Source organism: Xenopus tropicalis, chromosome 8 (genome assembly GCF_000004195.4).
Source record: "Xenopus tropicalis strain Nigerian chromosome 8, UCB_Xtro_10.0, whole genome shotgun sequence".
NCBI lineage: Eukaryota > Metazoa > Chordata > Amphibia > Anura > Pipidae > Xenopus > Xenopus tropicalis.
Window position 1 is genome coordinate 7,386,763 of NC_030684.2, and position 21,337 is coordinate 7,408,099.

The window sequence follows — 21,337 nt, forward strand, 5'->3', positions numbered from 1 at the left end:
AAAGCCACATGGAGGCCTTCAGAGCCACTGCTTCCTTTCCCACCTCCTGTTCTGAATCACAAGCAATTGATCCCATTGACGGGTGGGGGGAACCCCGGTTCTAGAGTCCCCCTAGAGGGCTGTGTCAAAGGGCGCATCTAGAAAATGACTAAGAACCCTAAAATTTCATGTCAAGGTAAAATTGACCCACTGGGACCAACTCAGAGAACCTGTAACCATTGAGGGACCTTCAGAGCCAAGTCAAGTAATACTACCTAGCCCTTACTTTGCTCAGCTGACCCCTATACCCTCATACCCAGAAGCCCACCGCCACCCTACACTCACCTACCCCTCATAGTGTCACTCACAGTGGTCTCCAACATTTCGCAGAACTGCACCCCCACCACCAAGCAACGGCACCCAAGCCATGTGTCTTCCCCTAGTTCCACCCATAAGGACCTCACTTCCTACTACCAGTAAGGTCCAACCAGGACTAGGATGGTGGTCTCCATAGTGGAACATCTCACTGTTTGGCCTCCTATTGGCTGATATGGCACTAAGCATGTCTATATATGGCCCCTGGGGTTGAACTTGATGGACGTTGGTGGTTTTTCAATTATCACTTAGGGTTAATTGATCCTGGAACCATTTAATTGGCTGATAAGCTAAGGCCTCTCTGACAGAGCCATCTTTGCCGGGGAGGGGGGGGGGAAAGAGGAAAATCCCGCGCTCGGTATTAGAGTCGTTTAAGCTGATTTAATTAGCACATCTCGTTAGATGTGTGAGCAACGGCCGATGTGAGAATCTTCCCAGAGCCGGAGAAGTTTCCAGAGGAGCGACCCAGTAACTAATTGTATCTGTGAATAGTTCAGCTGCCGCTGCTTCATTAATTACTGGATTCTTTTTTGTATCTTGCAGCGGCTTTTTGCCAGGGCTCGGCACCGGCCCCACGGTTTTAATGGTACTTACTGCCCCAATGTGCCATCTATGTGCCACCCTCCATCTTGCCAACTCGCTACACTTCACCAACTTTGTAAGATCATAGTCATTTTGTATATGCCAAAGGGGCCTCTAGATATACATTTGTCTTTGTCCTGTCTGCAATATTAAATGGCACAGTGACCCCCAGCATTATGGCACAGTGACTCTGCCATTATATGACACAGTGAACCCAGCATAAAATGGTGCAGTGACCCCAGTATTGTATGATACAGTGACCCCAGCATTATACAACACAGTGACCCCAGCATTAAATTACACAGTGACCCCAGCATTATACGACACAGTGACCCCAGCATTAAATTGCACATTGACCCCAGCATTATACGACACAGTGACCCCAGCATTATATGACACAGTGACCCCAGCATTATATGATACAGTGACCCCCAGCATTATATGACACAGTGACCCCAGCATTAAATTGCACAGTGACCCCAGCATTAAATGTCACAATGAACCCAGCATTATACGACACAGTGACCCCAGCATTATATGACTCAGTGACCCCAGCATTATAGACATAGTCACCCCAACATTAAATAGGACAGTGACCCCAGCATTATATGACTCAGTGACCCCAGCATTAAATGTCACAGTGACCCCAGCATTATATGATACAGTGACCCCAGCATTAAATGGCACAGTGACCCCAGCATTATATGATACAGTGACCCCAGCATTATATGATACAGTGACCCCAGCATTATATGACAGTTACCCCCAGCATTATATGACACAGTGACCCCAGCATTAAATTGCACAGTGACCCCAGCATTAAATGGCACAGTGACCCCAGCATTATATGACACAGTAACCCCAGCATTAAATGGCACAGTGACCCCAGCATTATATGATACAGTGACCCCAGCATTAAACTGCACAGTGACCCTAGCATTAAATAGTATGATGGCCCCAGCATTATATGATACACTGACCCCAGCATTATATGATACAGTGACCCCAGCATTAAATAGCACAGTGACCCTCAACATTATATTACACAGTGACCCCAGCATTAAATAGCACCATGACCCCAGCACTATATGACACAGTGACCCCAGCATTATATGATACAGTGACCCCAGCATTAAACTGCACAGTGACCCCCAGCATTATATGATACAGTGACCCCAGCATTAAACTGCACAGTGACCCCCAGCATTATATGATACAGTGACCCCAGCATTAAACTGCACAGTGACCCCCAGCATTATATGATACAGTGACCCCAGCATTAAACTGCACAGTGACCCTAGCATTAAATAGTATGATGGCCCCAGCATTATATGATACAGTGACCCCAGCATTAAATAGCATAGTGACCCCCAACATTATATTACACAGTGACCCCCAGCATTATATGACACAGTGACCCCAGCATTAAACTGCACAGTGACCCCCAGCATTATATGATACAGTGACCCCAGCATTAAACTGCACAGTGACCCCTAGCATTATATGATACAGTGACCCCAGCATTAAACTGCACAGTGACCCTAGCATTAAATAGTATGATGGCCCCAGCATTATATGATACAGTGACCCCAGCATTAAATAGCATAGTGACCCCCAACATTATATTACACAGTGACCCCCAGCATTATATGACACAGTGACCCCAGCATTAAACTGCACAGTGACCCCCAGCATTATATGATACAGTGACCCCAGCATTAAACTGCACAGTGACCCCTAGCATTATATGATACAGTGACCCCAGCATTAAACTGCACAGTGACCCTAGCATTAAATAGTATGATGGCCCCAGCATTATATGATACAGTGACCCCAGCATTAAATAGCATAGTGACCCCCAACATTATATTACACAGTGACCCCCAGCATTATATGACACAGTGACCCCAGCATTAAACTGCACAGTGACCCCCAGCATTATATGATACAGTGACCCCAGCATTAAACTGCACAATGACCCCCAGCATTATATGATACAGTGACCCCAGCATTAAACTGCACAGTGACCCTAGCATTAAATAGTATGATGGCCCCAGCATTATATGATACAGTGACCCCAGCATTAAATAGCATAGTGACCCCCAACATTATATTACACAGTGACCCCCAGCATTATATGACACAGTGACCCCAGCATTAAACTGCACAGTGACCCCCAGCATTATATGATACAGTGACCCCAGCATTAAACTGCACAGTGACCCCTAGCATTATATGATACAGTGACCCCAGCATTAAACTGCACAGTGACCCTAGCATTAAATAGTATGATGGCCCCAGCATTATATGATACAGTGACCCCAGCATTAAATAGCATAGTGACCCCCAACATTATATTACACAGTGACCCCCAGCATTATATGACACAGTGACCCCAGCATTAAACTGCACAGTGACCCCCAGCATTATATGATACAGTGACCCCAGCATTAAACTGCACAATGACCCCCAGCATTATATGATACAGTGACCCCAGCATTAAACTGCACAGTGACCCTAGCATTAAATAGTATGATGGCCCCAGCATTATATGATACAGTGACCCCAGCATTAAATAGCATAGTGACCCCCAACATTATATTACACAGTGATCCCCAACATTATATTACACAGTGACCCCAGCATTATATGACACAGTGACCCCCAGCATTAAATAGCACAGTGACCCCAGCATTATATGACACAGTGACCCCAGCATTATATGACACAGTGACCCCCAGCATTAAATAGCACAGTGACCCCAGCATTATATGACACAGTGACCCCAGCATTATATGACACAGTGACCCAAGCATTAAATAGCATAGTGACCCCCAACATTATATTACACAGTGACCCCAGCATTATATGACACAGTGACCCCAGCATTAAACTGCATAGTGACCCCCAGCATTATATGATACAGTGACCCCAGCATTAAACTGCACAGTGACCCTAGCACTAAATAGTATGATGGCCCCAGCATTATATGATACAGTGACCCCAGCATTAAAAAGCATAGTGACCCCCAACATTATATTACACAGTGACCCCAGCATTATATGATACAGTGACCCCAGCATTATTTGACACAGTGACCCCCAGCATTAAATAGCACCGTGACCCCAGCATTATATGACACAGTGACCCCAGCATTATATGACACAGTGACCCCCAGCATTAAATAGCACCGTGACCCCTGCATTATATGACAGAGTGACCCCAGCATTATATGACACAGTAACCCCCAGCATTAAATGGCACAGTGACCCCAGCATTATATGACACAGTGACCCCAGCATTATATGACACAGTGACCCCCAGCATTAAATAGCACCGTGACCCCAGCATTATATGACACAGTGACCCCCAGCATTAAATAGCACCGTGACCCCAGCATTATATGACACGGTGACCCAGCATTATATGACACAGTAACCCCAGCATTAAATGGCACAGTGACCCCAGCATTATATGATACAGTGACCCCAGCATTAAACTGCACAGTGACCCTCAACATTATATTACACAGTGACCCCAGCATTATATGATACAGTGACCCCAGCATTAAACTGCACAGTGACCCTCAACATTATATTACACAGTGACCCCAGCATTAAATAGCACCGTGACCCCAGCATTATATGAAACAGTGACCCCAGCATTATATGATACAGTGACCCCAGCATTATATGATACAGTGACCCCCACATTATATGACTCAGTGACCCCAGCATTATAGACATAGTCACCCCAACATTAAATAGCACAGTGACCCCAGCATTATATTACACAGTGACTCCAGCATTAAATAGTACAGTGACCCACACATTATATGACACAGTGACCCCAGCTTTAAAGACACAGTCACCCCAGCATTATATGACACAGTGTCCCCAGCTTTATAGACACAGTCACCCCAGCATTATATGATACAGTGACCCCAGCATAATATTACACAGTGACCCCAGCATTATATGACAAAGTCACCCCAGCATTATATGATACAGTGACCCCAGCATAATATTACACAGTGACCCCAGCATTATATGACACAGTCACCCCAGTATTAAATAGCACAGTGACCCCAGCACGGCACAGCCACCTTACTATTGTTCCATTCCATCAGACAACCCAAGTTGGAAGTGAAGAGGAGCTGGGGTGATGCTTCATGCACCAACTAACAGGTTGCATCAGGTAGCCATGGCACACAGTTACTGGCCAGGATCATCCACCCAACATGCATTTTCTGTGCCACAGGGGCTCTCTGAGGAACCACGGTCTGGGGCACAAGAGAGGAAGCCATGGGCAGCATTATAACCCTAAAATTCTCTTTAACTGTATGTGTGTGTTATGCACTTAATCATTGGCCTGTAATTTGCATATGCATAATGAAGTGACTGAGGCAGGGACCCCCATGCTAAACACCCCTTGGCGTCTTCTTCTAAATATCACGACTATAAAAATGTCTCGTAAGTGTTGCCGGAGGCCTTATCTCTCAGTAAGCACCGGCGTCTCAGTCTCAGCTGTAAAACGCGTCGAGCTCTCCCCATGTTGTTTATTCCCGTGAGCAATTAGCTGAGCTTTCCTTCCCCCACTGATTTCTGTAGTTAAAAGGACCCCCCCACCCCCGGTAAAGGTAAAGGCTGTGGGCAAATTGGTTTAGAGAACTGAACAGCTGCCTTCTCTATAAAACATGACTTCATCCTGGTCCCTTCGATAACAGCCGCTGCACAAAGGATGAAAGGGATGGGACGACTGATCCGGGGGCTTTGATATCATATGCCGGTGGGCTAACACTTCAAGGGGACAGTCCCATCAGCAATATAAGCCATTTGGTCTGTCTCTTTTTGCCCAGCAATGAGCAGAGTAACCCTTCATGGGCGATCTGTAAATCCAAGGCCGGGATTGGCTTTCCCTAGAGCGAGTGGCTAGATACAGTATTGCATTACAGATAGGATTGTGCCGCAGCCAGACGGCTAATGGAAATATGTACTCAGGAAAGTGTAGACTGGCAGCCTATTGATTGGCGGGACATTTTACTTAAGCTGATAGGGCTGTCAGTAACCCGCCGGTAGGACTGGGAGCCGCACTGATCGCTACATCCAAAATGTCTCGTGGTATTTTCTTCCCAGTGATTCACCTCTTCTAGAAGAAATAAATGCTCTTCACCAGGCATAGAGAGAGTTGTGTACTAACAGACACTCTATGGACTTGTATCTGACCCGTTGCCTGCTTGGACCCATTCACTTGCAACCATTTTGACCACTTTCCCATAGAAACGTGGCAGGGAGGTGAAGAAATAGAGATGGTGACATTGGATTGGGATTGAGGGTGAAAAGAATGCTCTTCATCCAACCGGAATGTAGCTTTGACTGGTCTAGAGTAGGGATTGTCAAACCTTTTCAGTTTTAGCCCAATTAAAGTTCCAGCATTTGGCCAGTGCCATCATTGAAGGTCTATACTTTGGTCTGGACCCATGTGAACGTCCAACATTTGGCCAGGGTCCCCACTGAAGGTCTAAACTTTGGTATGGTCCCACTTAAAGGTTCACCATTTGGTCAGGGCCCCCACTGAAGGTCTAACCTTTGGTCAGGTTCCAGTTAAAGGTCCATCATTTGGCTAGGGCCACCAATGAAGGTCTAAACTTTGGTCAGACCCAACTTAAAGGTCCAACATTTGGCCATGGCCCCCACTGAAGGTCTAAACTTTGGTCTGGCCCCACTTAAAGGTTCACCATTTAGCCATGGCCCCCACTGAAGATCTAACCTTTGGTCAGGTTCCCGTTAAAGGTCCAGCATTTGGCAAGGGCCACCAGTGAAGGTCTAAACTTTGGTCAGACCCCACTTAAAGGTCCAACATTTAGCCAGGGTCCCCACTGAAGGTCTAACCTTTGGTCAGGTTCCAGTTAAAGGTCCATCATTTGGCCAGGGTCCCCACTGAAGGTCTAAACCTTGGTCGGGCCCCACTTAAAGGTTCACCATTTGGCAAGGGTTCCTACTGAAGGTCTAAACTTTGGTCTGGCCCCACTTAAAGGTTCACCATTTAGCCAGGGCCCCCACTGAAGGTCTAAACTTTGGTCAGGTTCCAGTTAAAGGTCCATGATTTGGCCAGGGCCACCAATGATAGTCTAAACTTTGGTCAGACCCAACTTAAATGTCCAACATTTGGCAAGGGTCCCCACTGTAGGTCTAAACTTTGACCTGGCCCCACTTAAGGGTTCACCATTTAGCCAGGGCCCCCAATGAAGGTCTAAGCTTTGGTCAGGTTCCAGTTAAAGGTCCATCATTTGGCCAGGGCCACCCCTGAAGGTCTAAACTTTGGTCAAACCCAACTTAAAGGTCCAACATTTGGCAAGGGTCCCCATTGAAGGTCTAAACTTACATGCACATCAATACATATTCACCCCAAACCTAACTACATCTGAGCTTCAAGCTAGGAAGGTATATCTAGGAGATCAAATGGCTGTTCTCCTCCATTCCTCCAATCCCTTCATGGGGTGCACCTGCACCGTTTGGAAATCACTGGTCAAGCACCGTTAGAATAATGAAAGTCAGCATCTGATTAGCTGCTAAGGCTTAGGGCTTTGGTGCAGGCAGAGGAGATATATTTTTATTACTAAACCTCAGAGGCAAGACACTCGCTTGGCCACCCCAGGTTTGCAACCCATTCTCACAGAATGAAAACACCCTTAGACCTATAATATGGGTGGTTCTTTGCAAACATCGTACTTATTTGTTTGGTACAAAGGAACGTTCTTGGATTATCTCTTTCTCTCCCTAAAGGTAGGACCACTCTAAAGGTAGGTTAGTCCAGGGGGCACATCATTTATGAAGCATCTCCCAGACATGGCCATAAAGATGAACCCTATGTTGGCTTAAATGCAGTTATAATAGCAGCGATAAGGAAGACAAAGCTTGTTGCCCTCGTGTTCCTCGGATACAATATTTATGTGGCTTTAGAAGGAAAAGAAGAGATTATTTTCTCCCCCGTCCATCTCTAAGGAGAAGAGACAATCAAATTAAGTGACTTCCCTTCTCTTTCTCAGTTTAAATGATTTGCCATAACCCGACGTACTTTTTATAAAAGCAAATCCTTCATCCCAAAGATATCTCCCAAGACCCGCAATCATAGTCTCCAAGACTGGCGACCGCGATATTGCCTTGACGTTGGCCGCCCTTACTAAGAAATCAACACGTTCAGCTGTCAGAGGTGAAACCTTCATTTCCGCTCAAGCTGCTGCGAGCTGACAAGGCATAAATCAATTTGCATCAATGTTCTCGCCAACATACTGCTCGGGACCCCTTGTGGGTTGACCCGGATCTATTTTTGTCCGGTTGCCTTCACCCTGACCCACTTGGCATCAGCAAAAAAGAATTAAAAACTAACAGAGAGACCTATGTGACTTTGACGTCAACGCCTTGGATGGGTTTTATGTTGTGAACCTTGACGCATCGCCACCCAACGGGGCACTCTTTGAGGGAATTAGTGCCGCTAATAAAACATGGCCGTGCCTGGTCAACCTCAATGAAAAGGAAAGGCTTATTTTGGGATTACATCTGACAGTGCCATCAAGAAGTGAGATTATGCAAGTGGAACGTACAAGTGATAAAGGGAAAGAGCACTCTCTTGTAGGTCAACCCATTCACATGGGTTTCTACTTGGCTTTTGCACTCATTATTGGAAGCATTTTCCTGGAGATACAGTAGCAATGGCTTCCTTCATAATGAGAGAGGGAGGCACAGGGAAAATCATTGCTTAATGTCCTAACATTGAAACACAGAGCAGTTGCCCCTACTGGATCCCCTTCCAAAACTCTAATTCAACAGTATTATACACCCATATAACTGACTAAGGGGTAATAAGTGCTCAGGGATGGACTGGGCCACGGGACACCAGGAGAAATCACGGTGGGCCCCGGCGACCCAGACCCGACCCGGACCAATGGACCGCTCCTCCCCTGTCGCGTTAAACTTATGCACACTCAGGGAAGGATGTCAGGTGGGGGCCCCTGGGGGGGTTAGGGGGGCCCCTGCAGAGGGGGTTAGGGGTGCAGGGGACGCGGCTGATGGGGGCACCTGCAGGCCCCCTGGGGCGGGACCCCCGATGGGCCCTGCACCCCCCAGTCCAACCCTTAAGTGCTCAACTAGCACAGTAACAGCCCCAAGATCTGACTAAGGAGTAATACAGGTGCTCAGGGGCGGACTGGGCCACGGGACACTGGTAAAAATCCCGGTGGACCCTGGCCCTAGTGGGTCCTGGGGGCCCAAACCTGACCCGGACCGACGGACCGTTCCTCCCCTGACGCGTAAAACTTATGCACGCTCAGGGGAGGATGTCGGGTGGGGGCCCCTGGGGGGGTTGGGGGGCCCCTGCAGGGGGGGTTAGGGGTGCGGGGGCCGGGGCCACTGGGAGCATCTGCAGGGCCCCTGGGGCGGGACCCGCAGTGGGCCCTGCGCCCCCCAGTCTGACCCTGTAAGTGCTCAACTGGCACAGAAACAGCCCCAGTATCTAAGGGGGTATCAGTCCCCTATAAATATGTTCATAAATAAAAGTTCAAAAATACACACCAGCCCCACAAATCATGGCCTTACGCGTTTCATACCTACAAGGTAATTAGCCATAGGCAGTAAGGCAGTTAAAGCTCCCTACTACCTACTGCCATGTAGGTGTGAAACGCCTAAGGCTGTAATTTGTAGGGTTGGTGTGTATTTTTTAACTCAATAAAGACTTTTTTGTACTTTTAATAAGGAATGTGTAATATGATTTTGTGTGTAGCCATTTAGCCTTGACAACACCTTACCCTGTGGCCAACACAACTTGTAAAGCCAAATTGTAACTTAGCCTAGTACCCTGTATCCTCAATGGAATGGAATATTTGGCCAAGTATGGTCCTGCCCATTTATGATTGTGATAAGCAGCATTTACTGGTGTAAATACAACCAAGCAGTCATCATTAGGGGATTTTTGAATTCACCAGGATTCAGTTTTTACACCCATTATTTGGGCCACGCCCTATTTTACATTCTAGCGTAGATCTATTTATGGCTTGGTTCATCTGTAGAAAGCTGTTTAGCAACTGATTTCAGTCAAAGGATAAGAAAGCCGGGGATAAATGTAAGGTTGTGCTGAGCAATTCTTCATAATTTTGAACAGATGGACCAGTGACCAAATAAACGTATCCACTGAGCATGAAGTCAGATTGAATATTAATAGTCTCATTTCAGGCAGTTAGGGAATGGGCAGCCCAGATGGACCATAAACCATAGACACACAAAACTCAGTAGATGAAGGAAGGTTGGAGAAGACACAAGGCTACTCTGGCACAAATGAAGAGTGAATTTTGATAGTCTGATCTTAGTCAATTAAGGGAATGAGCAGCCCAATGGACCAGTAACCACAGACACACAAAACTCAGTAGATGAAGGAAGGTTTGAGAAGACACAGGGCTACTCTGGCACAAATGAAGAGTGAGTGTTGATAATCTGATCTTAGTCAATTAAGGGAATGGGCAGCCCAGATGGACCAGTAACCACAGACACACAAAACTCAGTAGATGAAGGAAGGTTTGAGAAGACACAGGGCTACTCTGGCACAAATGAAGAGTGAATTTTGATAGTCTGATCTTAGTCAATTAAGGGAATGAGCAGCCCAATGGACCAGTAACCACAGACACACAAAACTCAGTAGATGAAGGAAGGTTGGAGAAGACACAGGGCTACTCTGGCACAAATTAAAAATGAGTGTTGATAGTCTGATCTTAGTCAATTAAGGGAATGAGCAGCCCAATGGACCAGTAATCACAGACACACAAAACTCAGTAGACGAAGGAAGGTTGGAGAAGACACAGGGCTACTCTGGCACAAATGAAGAGTGAGTGTTGATAGTCTGATCTGAGTCAGTTAAGGGAATGGGGAGCCCAATGGACCAGTAATCACAGACACACAAAACTCAGTAGACGAAGGAAGGTTGGAGAAGACACAGGGCTACTCTGGCACAAATGAAGAGTGAGTGTTGATAGTCTGATCTGAGTCAGTTAAGGGAATGGGGAGCCCAATGGACCAGTAACCACAGACACACAAAGCTCAGTAGATAAAGGAAGGTTGGAGAAGACACAAGGCTACTCTGGCACAAATTAAGCTCAGCAGCCCAATGGGCCACTAACCACGAAAGCTAGAACTTAACTTTGAATGCATCATTCTCATGTCATCTCCATTAGCCATAAAAACCTGGGATCTAGTAGAGTAAGAAATTTTGCTATAGGCACAATGCTATCCTGAGCATAAATGGTACATTCATAGCCCCGTTTTTGGCAGTTAGGGAGCGAGCAGCCAATACAGGCAAAAAAAAAACATAGATACACAGAACCCAGTAGAGGAGAACCTGGAACAGAAACAAATAAAAATATTCATAACCTCATACAATTAGGGAAGGGGCAGTAAAGATGGGCAAATAACCATAGACACATAGAACCTAGTCCTGGGGCACCTGAACGAGAATAAGGTGGAACATTATTAGTCTTTTACTATACAGTTAGGAATAAAATAGGGTTATAAAGCCTGGAATAGACACAGGGCTCCCTGGAGGATGAAGAAAGAGATAAGCTGCCATACTGCTATCTACACACTTCAACCAAATAGTACATTGGAAACATGGATTCCCCAAACAAAGCACCCAGGGGAGCAGATGTTTGTTGAATCAGAGAGTAAGTAATGTACACAACCTTTGCTGTTTTGAAAATCTGTTTTGGGTCAGTAGAATGGTCCATTAATGATATCAAGTTATGGCAACCCTGAGTTAATGGTAATCATGGGCAGAGGTGGTGTCTGCCCTGGACCTGTGAGAGTTGGAGCTGTTGATAATTTGTATAGACGTATGGTTTACCTTGACCAGCTAGGGACTTTAAGCCCACTGAAGGGACTAAATGAACCCATATGCCTCCATTTGTTCAGCCTCCATTTGTGCAGCTGTATGTGTAAAGACGTTCAACCATGCAACAGACTTGGTGGTGTCATGGGTAGAATTGTGGGTAATCATTAGGGCAGTCGTGGGGATAGCATTTGTACATATTTACCTCCTTTAGCAACAGCCCCTCTAGCACGTCCTCAAACTAGTGGCAATGAACAAAATAGGTTGGACTGTCCATGACCATACGTGGATTTATGGTGTAGACCAGAGATCAGCTCACACCATTCTGCCCCAGGTTCTTCCTCTACAATGTTAACTTTGTTGAAGCTGCTCCTACCCTATATCCGATAAATCAGCAAATTGTTAAGAAGATAAATGTCAAGGAGTGTCCTAAGCTGCCAAGATGGAGCGTCTTACACACACAGGGCAATTTATATCCATACGGAAGAAAAATGAAGTGCGGTTGACAGCAAAGAGGATTAAAATCATCTCTGCATGCTAATAGAGTTGTATTAACATAAAGCAGCTTGAGATAACTCGTATGGTTTCCTTATGGGTTCCCTGACCCCATAAAGGGCTTCCAGATCGTTTCAAGTGTTCCCTTTTATCTTTAAATGGTATATTATAGCATTTACTTTTTACTGATATCCTTAGATGTTCCCTGATACCTTTTATGGTTCTTTCACATCACAATATTTCCTTTTGCAGTGCCTTAAATGTTCCCTGATTATCTTGGGTACTCTCTTATACCATTGAATGTTCCCTGACATCTTGAGGTATTAAGTTGTGCCTTCAAGAGTTCTGCTGTGCCTTGAATGTTCCCTGATACTATTTGGGATTCTCTTATACCATTGAATGTTCCCTGATATCTTGAGGTATTTAGTGGTGCCTTCAGGAGTTCTGCAGTGCCTTAAATGTTCCCTGATACTATTTGGTATTCTCTTATACCACTGAATGTTCCCTGATATCTTGAGGTATTTAGTGATGCCTTCAGGAGTTCTGCTGTGCCTTAAATGTTCCCTAATACTACTTGGGATTCTCTTATACCATTTTATGTTCCCTGATATCTTGAGGTATTAAGTGGTGCCTTCAGGAGTTCTGCAGTGCCTTGAATGTTCCCTGATACTATTGGTATTCTCTTATACCATTGAATGTTCCCTGATATCTTGAGGTATTTAGTGGTGCCTTCAGGAGTTCTGCAGTGCCTTAAATGTTCCCTGATACTATTTGGTATTCTCTTATACCATTTTATGTTCCATGATATCTTGAGGTATTTATTGGTGCCTTCAGGAATTCTGCAGTGCCTTAAATGTTCCCTGATCCTATCGGTATTCTCTTATACCATTTAATATTCCCTGATATCTTGAGGTATTTAGTGATGCCTTCAGGAGTTCTGCAGTGCCTTGAATGTTCCCTGATACTATTTGGTATTCCTTTATACCATTTAATGTTCCCTGATATCTTGAGGTATTTAGTGGGGCCTTCAGGAGTTCTGCTGTGCCTTAAATGTTCCCTGATACTATTTGGTATTCTCTTATACCATTTTATGTTCACTGATATCTTGAGGTATTTAGAGGTGCCTTCAGGAGTTCTGTAGTGCCTTAAATGTTCCCTGATACTATTTGGTATTCTCTTATACCATTGAATGTTCCCTGAAATCTTGAGGTATTTAGTGGTGCCTTCAGGAGTTCTGCAGTGCCTTGAATGATCCCTGATACTATTTGGTATTCTCTTATACCATGTAATGTTCCCTGATATCTTGAGGTACTTAGTGGGGCCTTCAGGAGTTCTGCAGTGCCTTAAATGTTCCCTGATACTATTTGGTATTCTCTTATAGCATTGAATGTTCCCTGATATCTTGAGGTATTTAGTGGTGCCTTCAGGAGTTCTGCAGTGCCTTAAATGTTCCCTTATACTATTTGGTATTCTGTTATATCATTCTATGTTCCCTGATATCTTGAGTTACTTAGTGGGGCCTTCAGGAATTCTTCAGTGCCTTAAATGTTCCCTGATACTCTTTGGTACTCTCTTATACCATTGAATGTTCCCTGACATCTTGAGGTATTAAGTGGTGCCTTCAAGAGTTCTGCTGTGCCTTGAATGTTCCCTGATACTATTTGGTATTCTCTTATAGCATTGAATGTTCCCTGATATCTTGAGGTATTTATTGGTGCCTTCAGGAGTTCTGCAGTGCCTTAAATGTTCCCTGATACTATTTGGTATTCTCTTATACCATGTAATGTTCCCTGATATCTTAAGGTATTTTGTGGTGCCTTCAGGAGTTCTGCAGTGCCTTGAATGTTCCCTGATACTCTTAGGTATTCTCTTATACCATGTAATGTTCCCTGATATCTTAAGGTATTTAGTGTTGCCTTCAGGAGTCCTGCAGTGCCTTGAATGTTCCCTGATACTATTTGGTATTCTCTTATACCATTCTATGTTCCCTGATATCTTGAGGTACTTAGTGGGGCCTTCAGGAGTTTTACAGTGCCTTGAATGTTCTCTGATACTATTTGGTATTCTCTTATAGCATTGAATGTTCCCTGATATCTTAAGGTATTTAGTGGTGCCTTCAGGAGTTCTGCAGTGTTTTGAATGTTCCCTGATACTCTCTGTTATTCTCTTATACCATTGAATGTTCCCTGATATCTTGAGGTATTTTGTGGTGCCTTCAGGAGTTCTGCAGTGCCTTAAATGTTCCCTTATTGTATTTGGTATTCTTTTATACCTTTTTATGTTCCCTGATATCTTGAGGTATTTAGTGGTGCCTTCAGGAGTTCTGAGTGCCTTGAATGTTCCCTAATACTCTTTGGGATTCTCTTATACCATTGAATGTTCCCTGATATCTTGAGGTATTTAGTGGTGCCTTCAAGAGTTCTGCAGTGCCTTGAATGTTCCCTGATAGTATTTGGTATTCTCTTATACCATTGAATGTTCCCTGATATCTTGATGTATTTATTGATGCCTTCAGGAGTTCTGCTGTGCCTTAAATGTTCCCTTATTGTATTTGGTATTCTTTTATACCTTTTTATGTTCCCTGATATGTTGAGGTATTTAGTGGTGCCTTCAGGAGTTCTGCAGTGCCTTGAATGTTCCCTGATACTATTGGTACTCTCTTATACCATTGACTGTTCCCTGATATCTTGAGGTATTTAGTGATGGCTTCAAGTGTTCAATAATGCTTTTAAGTCTACTGTAATACCTATTAGAGTTTAGTGATGACTTGAACTTTTCCATGATACCTTCCAGGGTTGCCTCTGATATGTACCCAGGAAACTCTGCAAGACTAATGGGTCGTGTAAAACTTCTGTTTGCCAACGAATCAGCCTAATGGGATGGGCACACAGTGTTCCTTAGAACGTTCTTTGCCTACCAATCAATTCCTCATGTACGTTTGCTTGATGCCAAGTGAATGTTCTACAAGTACATGAGGAATTGATTTCTTTTATTAATGCCCATCATTTTGCTGGCAAGAATTCCTTTTCTTTTTGCTGATATTTGCCAACCCTTTGCTGGAATAGTTGCGAATCCAAAATGAAAAAGAGAAAATTGTGTGTGCTCATGGGAATTGCCCATAATGCCCCACTAGGGTGCAAGTACAATGGGTGCTTTCCATTTTAGCTTCCTAATCTGGTTTGAATACTATTTTCAGTACCTTTAGTCTTACTGGAGTCCAGATAAATGGGGACTGCCTCCATTTTAGCCATGAATGGAAAAAGGACCAGATCTACTACCTTTACCTTATTGATACCTCTGAGATGCCTTTCAGTAGAGGGATCTTCTGAAGGTTAGCAGCTCAGAACCAGGTATAACCACCATGCCTAAGCAGTCAATGCCCATCTTCCCCACTAAGGCCACCCAAAGCAATGCAGTAGATTCACCAGAGGAGATTGCTTTCAGTGGGCCCACGGCTATTCTCACCAAATGGGCTTTTGGTGAGAATATCCAGATCCTGCCCACTGTATTTTGTGAACCAGTCATTCTAAGCCAATGTCTATTATGTAGACATTGGTATTCTCTATATTTGTTGGATTTTTTTACATTTTGACTTGCCTTTTTTGCTATCAGAATCTCCCTTTGTTGCACTATGCCAAATATTCATTTAGAAATGAGCACCTCCTTCACTTCTGAGCCATCTTATTTCTCGCACACCTCACCGAGCAATCTGCCAACTTGTCAGGTTATCCTGACCTTGCACCCTCAGTTCCGTGCCAGCTGCTATCTTCCTAGCTTATCCCTATCTCTCATACCTGAATGAGCAATCTGTTATCTTCCCAGGTTGGCTTGGCCTTGCCTCCCGACACTGAGATCCAAAAATAAACTTAAATGGCATTTTGGGCATTACTGATGGGGGGTAAGGCATGGTGCAAAGCTGAAAAGTACCATTGTGCTTCTTCTCTAAGAGTACATGGACCTTTATTAGTTCCTCTCTCCATCCATCTGTTGTATGGAACATCTATCCATATTACTATGCCTCTCTTCACCATAGTATCTACAGATATTCCAGATCCTTAGTATTATGATATTGTCCATGTTCAAGATACCAAGATATCTCCCATTTTGCCGAGAGGGGTTGGTGCCCACTCGTTCTTAACACAATACTCATTCATTTCCAATTCTCCCAGAAGCCTCCCTACCTAGAGGTCTCCCTATTCTATCCTTACCCCACCCTCTCTCTTTCATACATTCTCCCCCACCCCATTGATTTCCCTCTAGACTCCCTGACTCCCCTTCCCACTCTAAAGTAGGACAGAGATGAATCAAATGCCAAGTGACCATAGTTTCAATGTTTGCAGTAAGTTCCTTTCTGTTCTGTGCCGAGCACGTAGAACCCTCTTAGGCTTCTGCTGACTTTGAAATGTATTCTGTACTGTGTTCACCCCCCCCCCCCCCCGCCAACCTCAAAGAGCTCATCTCAGGGGCCAATATATTTCAAGTCTTCTGCTCCACTCTTGTCTGACATCCTTGTGCTTAGCCGAGGAGGACGTGTGTGTCCCAGCTGTGACATTGATTGCTGATTTACACTATGTCTGATTGTGCATGACGGGGGGGCATGTTGTGTACTAAACCTCCCCCCCCCCCTCCCCTCGCCCAAACCCAAGGAAAATGCAAGATCTGGCCTTCTCCTTGTCACTGCTTTGCCTAATGATACCAGCTGCTCAATGACAGCCCATAGCGGAATTTCAGATGAGGCAGGTCCCTCATTTAACTCCATACAGCTTGTACATTGTAGGACATAAAATACAATCAGGTCCCCCCCCACCATTCCCTCATTTTCTCCCTGTTTAATTAAGCCTTTGCTGCCCATAGGAACACCATGAGAAATGGGACACCCCAAACCCCACACCAAAACATCTCAATGCAACAAAGAGTCTTTCGTCTATCTACAGATTTCTTTTTTATCTAAGTATCTATGGCAGGGACTGCAAACGCTGAACAACCCTACAGCCCTTTCCATGGAGGCAACAGAAAAGTCCCCACAAACTTTGAGCGAGCCACGCGCATCGCCCACCCTTGTTAGCCGTGGCTAATTGAGTTCAAGGCAACAATCCAGAGCACTTTTTTTTTTCCTTATCCCCAACCTCATTAAGAAAAAAGTGCAGATCTCCTTTTTACTCCAAATTGGCTCATCGAGCAAATCCGCCAAAGCCGAGGTAAGACTTTCGGCAGCCAACTAATTACCCCCCCCCCCCGCCCAAGCCTTTCCCCCCTCCACCGGAGACCCAGAAAAGGACATTTAAATGTCACGGTCAATCTGAAAAGGCAACAAATAAAGTAGTACGCCTGAGTGGGCAACGTCTGGGTGGAAACGTCGGCTCGTTGTTCAATGAATGGGACGGACCCGGCGTTTTTCTGAATAGCTGCAGTACAGCCTGGTCGTTATGGAGCAAAGATGCAGCTAGAACCAGAAAACGCTCCCCCCGGGGTGCACCCTGATTACCTCGCCTGCCCTCAGTAGCCCCCCCTCCCAAGCATCTACCAAGGGGACTGCATGTGGGATACCCCCCCCTTAGATGTGGGACCGCAATAGGCAAGAAGATGTGGTGGAACCTACTTGGGTGAGTTCGGTGCCCATCAAGATGAGAAGGAAGAGACTCATCAGCTTGCTTGTCGGTTGCATCTCAGCTTCGGTCGAGACCCCCCTGGATTTTTTTTTTTCTTCTCCTCCTTTTTTTCGTGTGTGTGTTTTGCCTTCTTTTCAGTGTGCTTTTGTTTTTGATGTCTATTCCAGACCCCGGTCCGTGATTCCCCTTTGGAACGGCGGTCGGCTTTGGGCAGCCCTAGGAGGCAAGGCAAGGAGTCTGGTTCGGAAAGTGCTCACTTGGCATATTTGCTCTGTCCCCCCCGATCCTCTCTCCGCTCTCCCTTCTGCCGCCGCCGCTTCTTTTCTTTTAATGGCTTCCTTGATTGAAAGGCATTTGCACAAAAAGGGAAAAAAAAAAAAACAATAATAATAAATAAAGGAGAGACTCAATGGAGCGGAGAAGGAGGGCGCTCGCCTGTGCCAAAACTTTGCCTTGGAAGGGAGGGCAGGGACGGAGGGAGGAAATAAAAAAACAGAGAAGCAGTGGTTAGCAGGGATGCAGCTTGCAAAAAGGTACCACAATTGTATCTCGGAGGACTGATTCTCTGCCAGGGATGCTGCGGATGCAAGCCGGCGCCTGATTGGCCGGTGTGCACTGCTTCCTCATTGGCTGGTCGTATAAGCCAGCCCAGCCGTGCTTTCCGGAGCTGTCACTGAATGCATACATCCCTTGTGATTGGTGGCTATTGGATTTCTCTGCCTACTTGCCTTTTCTCCCTCCCCCCCCCCCACTAGCCAAAGCCCTGCCTGGGCTCAGCTGCCATTAACCATCACTATAAGGGGAAATATACAGGGCTAATACCCCTCACTTCACAATATAGAAACCCCAGTTTATTGATTTTTGCAAGATTTAATATTATCCCCCCCCCCCAATGCTGTAATGCAAATGCCTTTTTCATTGGATCCAGTCTAAGGGACAGCAGAGCGGAATATGTGAAAGCGAATGAACCGTTATTATAGTAGGGGTGTTTAGCTATGCAGTTGGTCTTTATTTCAGCTGCCTGTTTCTAGGGTCTGTTACCCTGGCAACCTGAAAGCAGACAGATGGAGAGGGTCTGGGCGGTACCCAGACGTCTATGATTGGCACAGTACAGCAGCTCCTTCAGGGGTCAGACACTGGTGGCACTGGACCGAAATGCAACCCTGGTTGCTATGCAAGTCTATGGCAGGCAACCCGACAGCCTGCGAAGCAAAGCACAAGCACCCATTGTCCCTCTGGCTGTGCATAAACATCATTATCACCTTTCGTAGACCTCCTACTGTGTTATAATGCAACAAACCAGAGTTGGGCCAAGCTATGCAGTTGGTCTTTATTTTAGCTGCCTGGCATCCTAGCCGTGTTTCTAAGGTCTGTTACCCTGGCAACCTGAAAGCAGATGGAGTGGGTCTGGGCGGTACCCAGGGTGGCACTATATGCTTTCATTTTGTCAATAGGGGGGGGGGGGCACCTGAACGTCCATGATCGGCACAGTACAGCAGCTCCTTCTGGGGTCAAACTGAAGTTGGGAGGCACTGGTTGCTATGCAAGCCTATGGCAGGCAACCGGACAACTGTTTCTCAGTCTGTGAAGCAAAGCCTAATGGCGTAAGCACCCATTGTCTCTCTGGCTGTGCATAAACATCATTATCACCTTTCTTAGACCTCCTACTGTGTTATAATGCAAGAAACCAGAGCAGGTCCAAGCTATACTACTTACTACACCGTGCCCAAAGCCATACTACTTGGCCCAGTGTTCCACCAATCTGCCCACTCTTTGTTCTCAATAGCCCTCACCCCCTGCCCCCTGCGAGGTCGCCAAGCGAGCGGATCTTCTCCCGATATCCCCAACTACGGGTGGGCAATATCCAGGGTTGGACTGGGCCGGTGGGCCCTGGCTCTAGTGGGCCCCAGTGGCCCAGACCCGACCCTTGCCGGCGCTCCCCCTGCCTGACCGCTCCTCCCCTGATGCATTAAATTTACATTATTGGGGGAGGACATCAGGTGGGGGGCCCTGCGGGGGGGGGATTAGGGGGCCCTGCGGGGGGGGATTAGGGGGCCCTGTGGGGGGGGTTAGGGGGCCCTGCGGGGGAGGGTTAGTGGACGCGGCCGGTGGGGGCACCTGCAGGGCCCCTGGGGTGGGTCCCCAGAGCAATATGCCCATCCTACCTACCCCTTGGGGGGGGTAATACCCAAACTCTATACCAGCCCATGTGTTTCTCTGGGTCGGCAGGGCAGTTTGAGGGTATATTGACCCTTTACAGCGACATTATGACTTTCCAGGGCTTATATATAATGCAGGTAATGAGCCAGATAGGAAGAATCGGGTGCCCCTGGGTATCAGAATGTGTAGATTTGCCCCAATATATCTGTGTATGATTTGCCTTAGCAATAGTGACACCCTCAATACATTGTATATTGGAGTCCAGCAATGGGTTGGGGGGTCTCAGTATAAGTGACTTGTTCTCCCCTTGGTATTCTGATGATGTAACTGCTGATAAGCCCAACGGGTCTGGGTCGGGTCCAGGTTTCAGTCCGTGCAGGCAGCGTGGGTTTCATAACCCAGAATTAGCTTCTAGTATGGCACAGACATTGCTATTCTGAGACAATTTGCAATTGGTTTTCATTTTTTATTTTTTTGTGGTTTTTCAGTTATTTCGCTTTCTCGTCAGCAGCTGGTTGCTAGGGTCATGTTTACCTTAGCAACCAGGCAGTGATACTGAGAGACAGGAATATGAATAGGATTAAAAAGTAACAATGATAGCGAAACAGTGTTCTGTGACCCCCCATTAGAAAGCTTGAAGCAGGACTGAGGGGTGCAGGCCCCCGCACCCCCCAATGTGCCGCCTCCGGACGCGCCCCCCTGCCGCCGCGGCACCCCTAACCCCCCCCCACAGGGGCCCCTGTGTGCACTTGTAGAATAGAGGCTTACAATCAGAAAAGCCCCCCGTTTGCACTGTTTGGGGGTGTTACTTCCTTCCTACAACCTCTGGCACTTTTCCCATTTTCATCTGCCTAAATAATTCTGCCCCAGTTGGGGGGGTCCTACCCCTATCATTGCTGGTGGCTTTTTACTCCTCATGGTTCTTTCCCATGGTCCTGTGCATCGTTCCTGCCCCCTGCCCTTGACTCCGCCCACTTCTTTGCTTGGGGTTTTGTGCTTCCACTGCAGACCCTGGAACCCTTATACCCCCGGCATTTAAAAAGGCTTATTTGGCAGCTCTTCCCTTACTCCTTGGGCCACCGGGACACCGGGAAAATACCCGGTGGGCCCCAGCAGACCAGACCCGACCCTATTACCACTTTCCCAGGCTGCCGATGTTCTCCCTTGACGCGTTTCACATACACGCATTCAGGGGAGGACGTTGGCCGTGGGGTTAGGGGTGTGAGGGGGGGGCCCTTGCGGGGTACGTGGCCAGTGGAGGCACCTTG

At 46.3% G+C, this 21,337-nt stretch overlaps 1 protein-coding gene across 1 annotated transcript in view; it reads right to left on the bottom strand.

The window, feature by feature from the left end:
- olfm1 (olfactomedin 1) overlaps positions 1 to 18,523 on the bottom strand; it is a 69,182-nt gene extending 50,659 nt beyond the window's left edge. The window contains exon 1 of the mRNA XM_031906823.1: positions 17,900 to 18,523. Within this exon, the coding sequence (XP_031762683.1) occupies positions 17,900 to 17,965 (66 nt within the window). The 5' untranslated portion in view covers positions 17,966 to 18,523. The remainder of the gene's footprint in view (positions 1 to 17,899) is intronic.
- Positions 18,524 to 21,337: the final 2,814 nt, after the last annotated feature.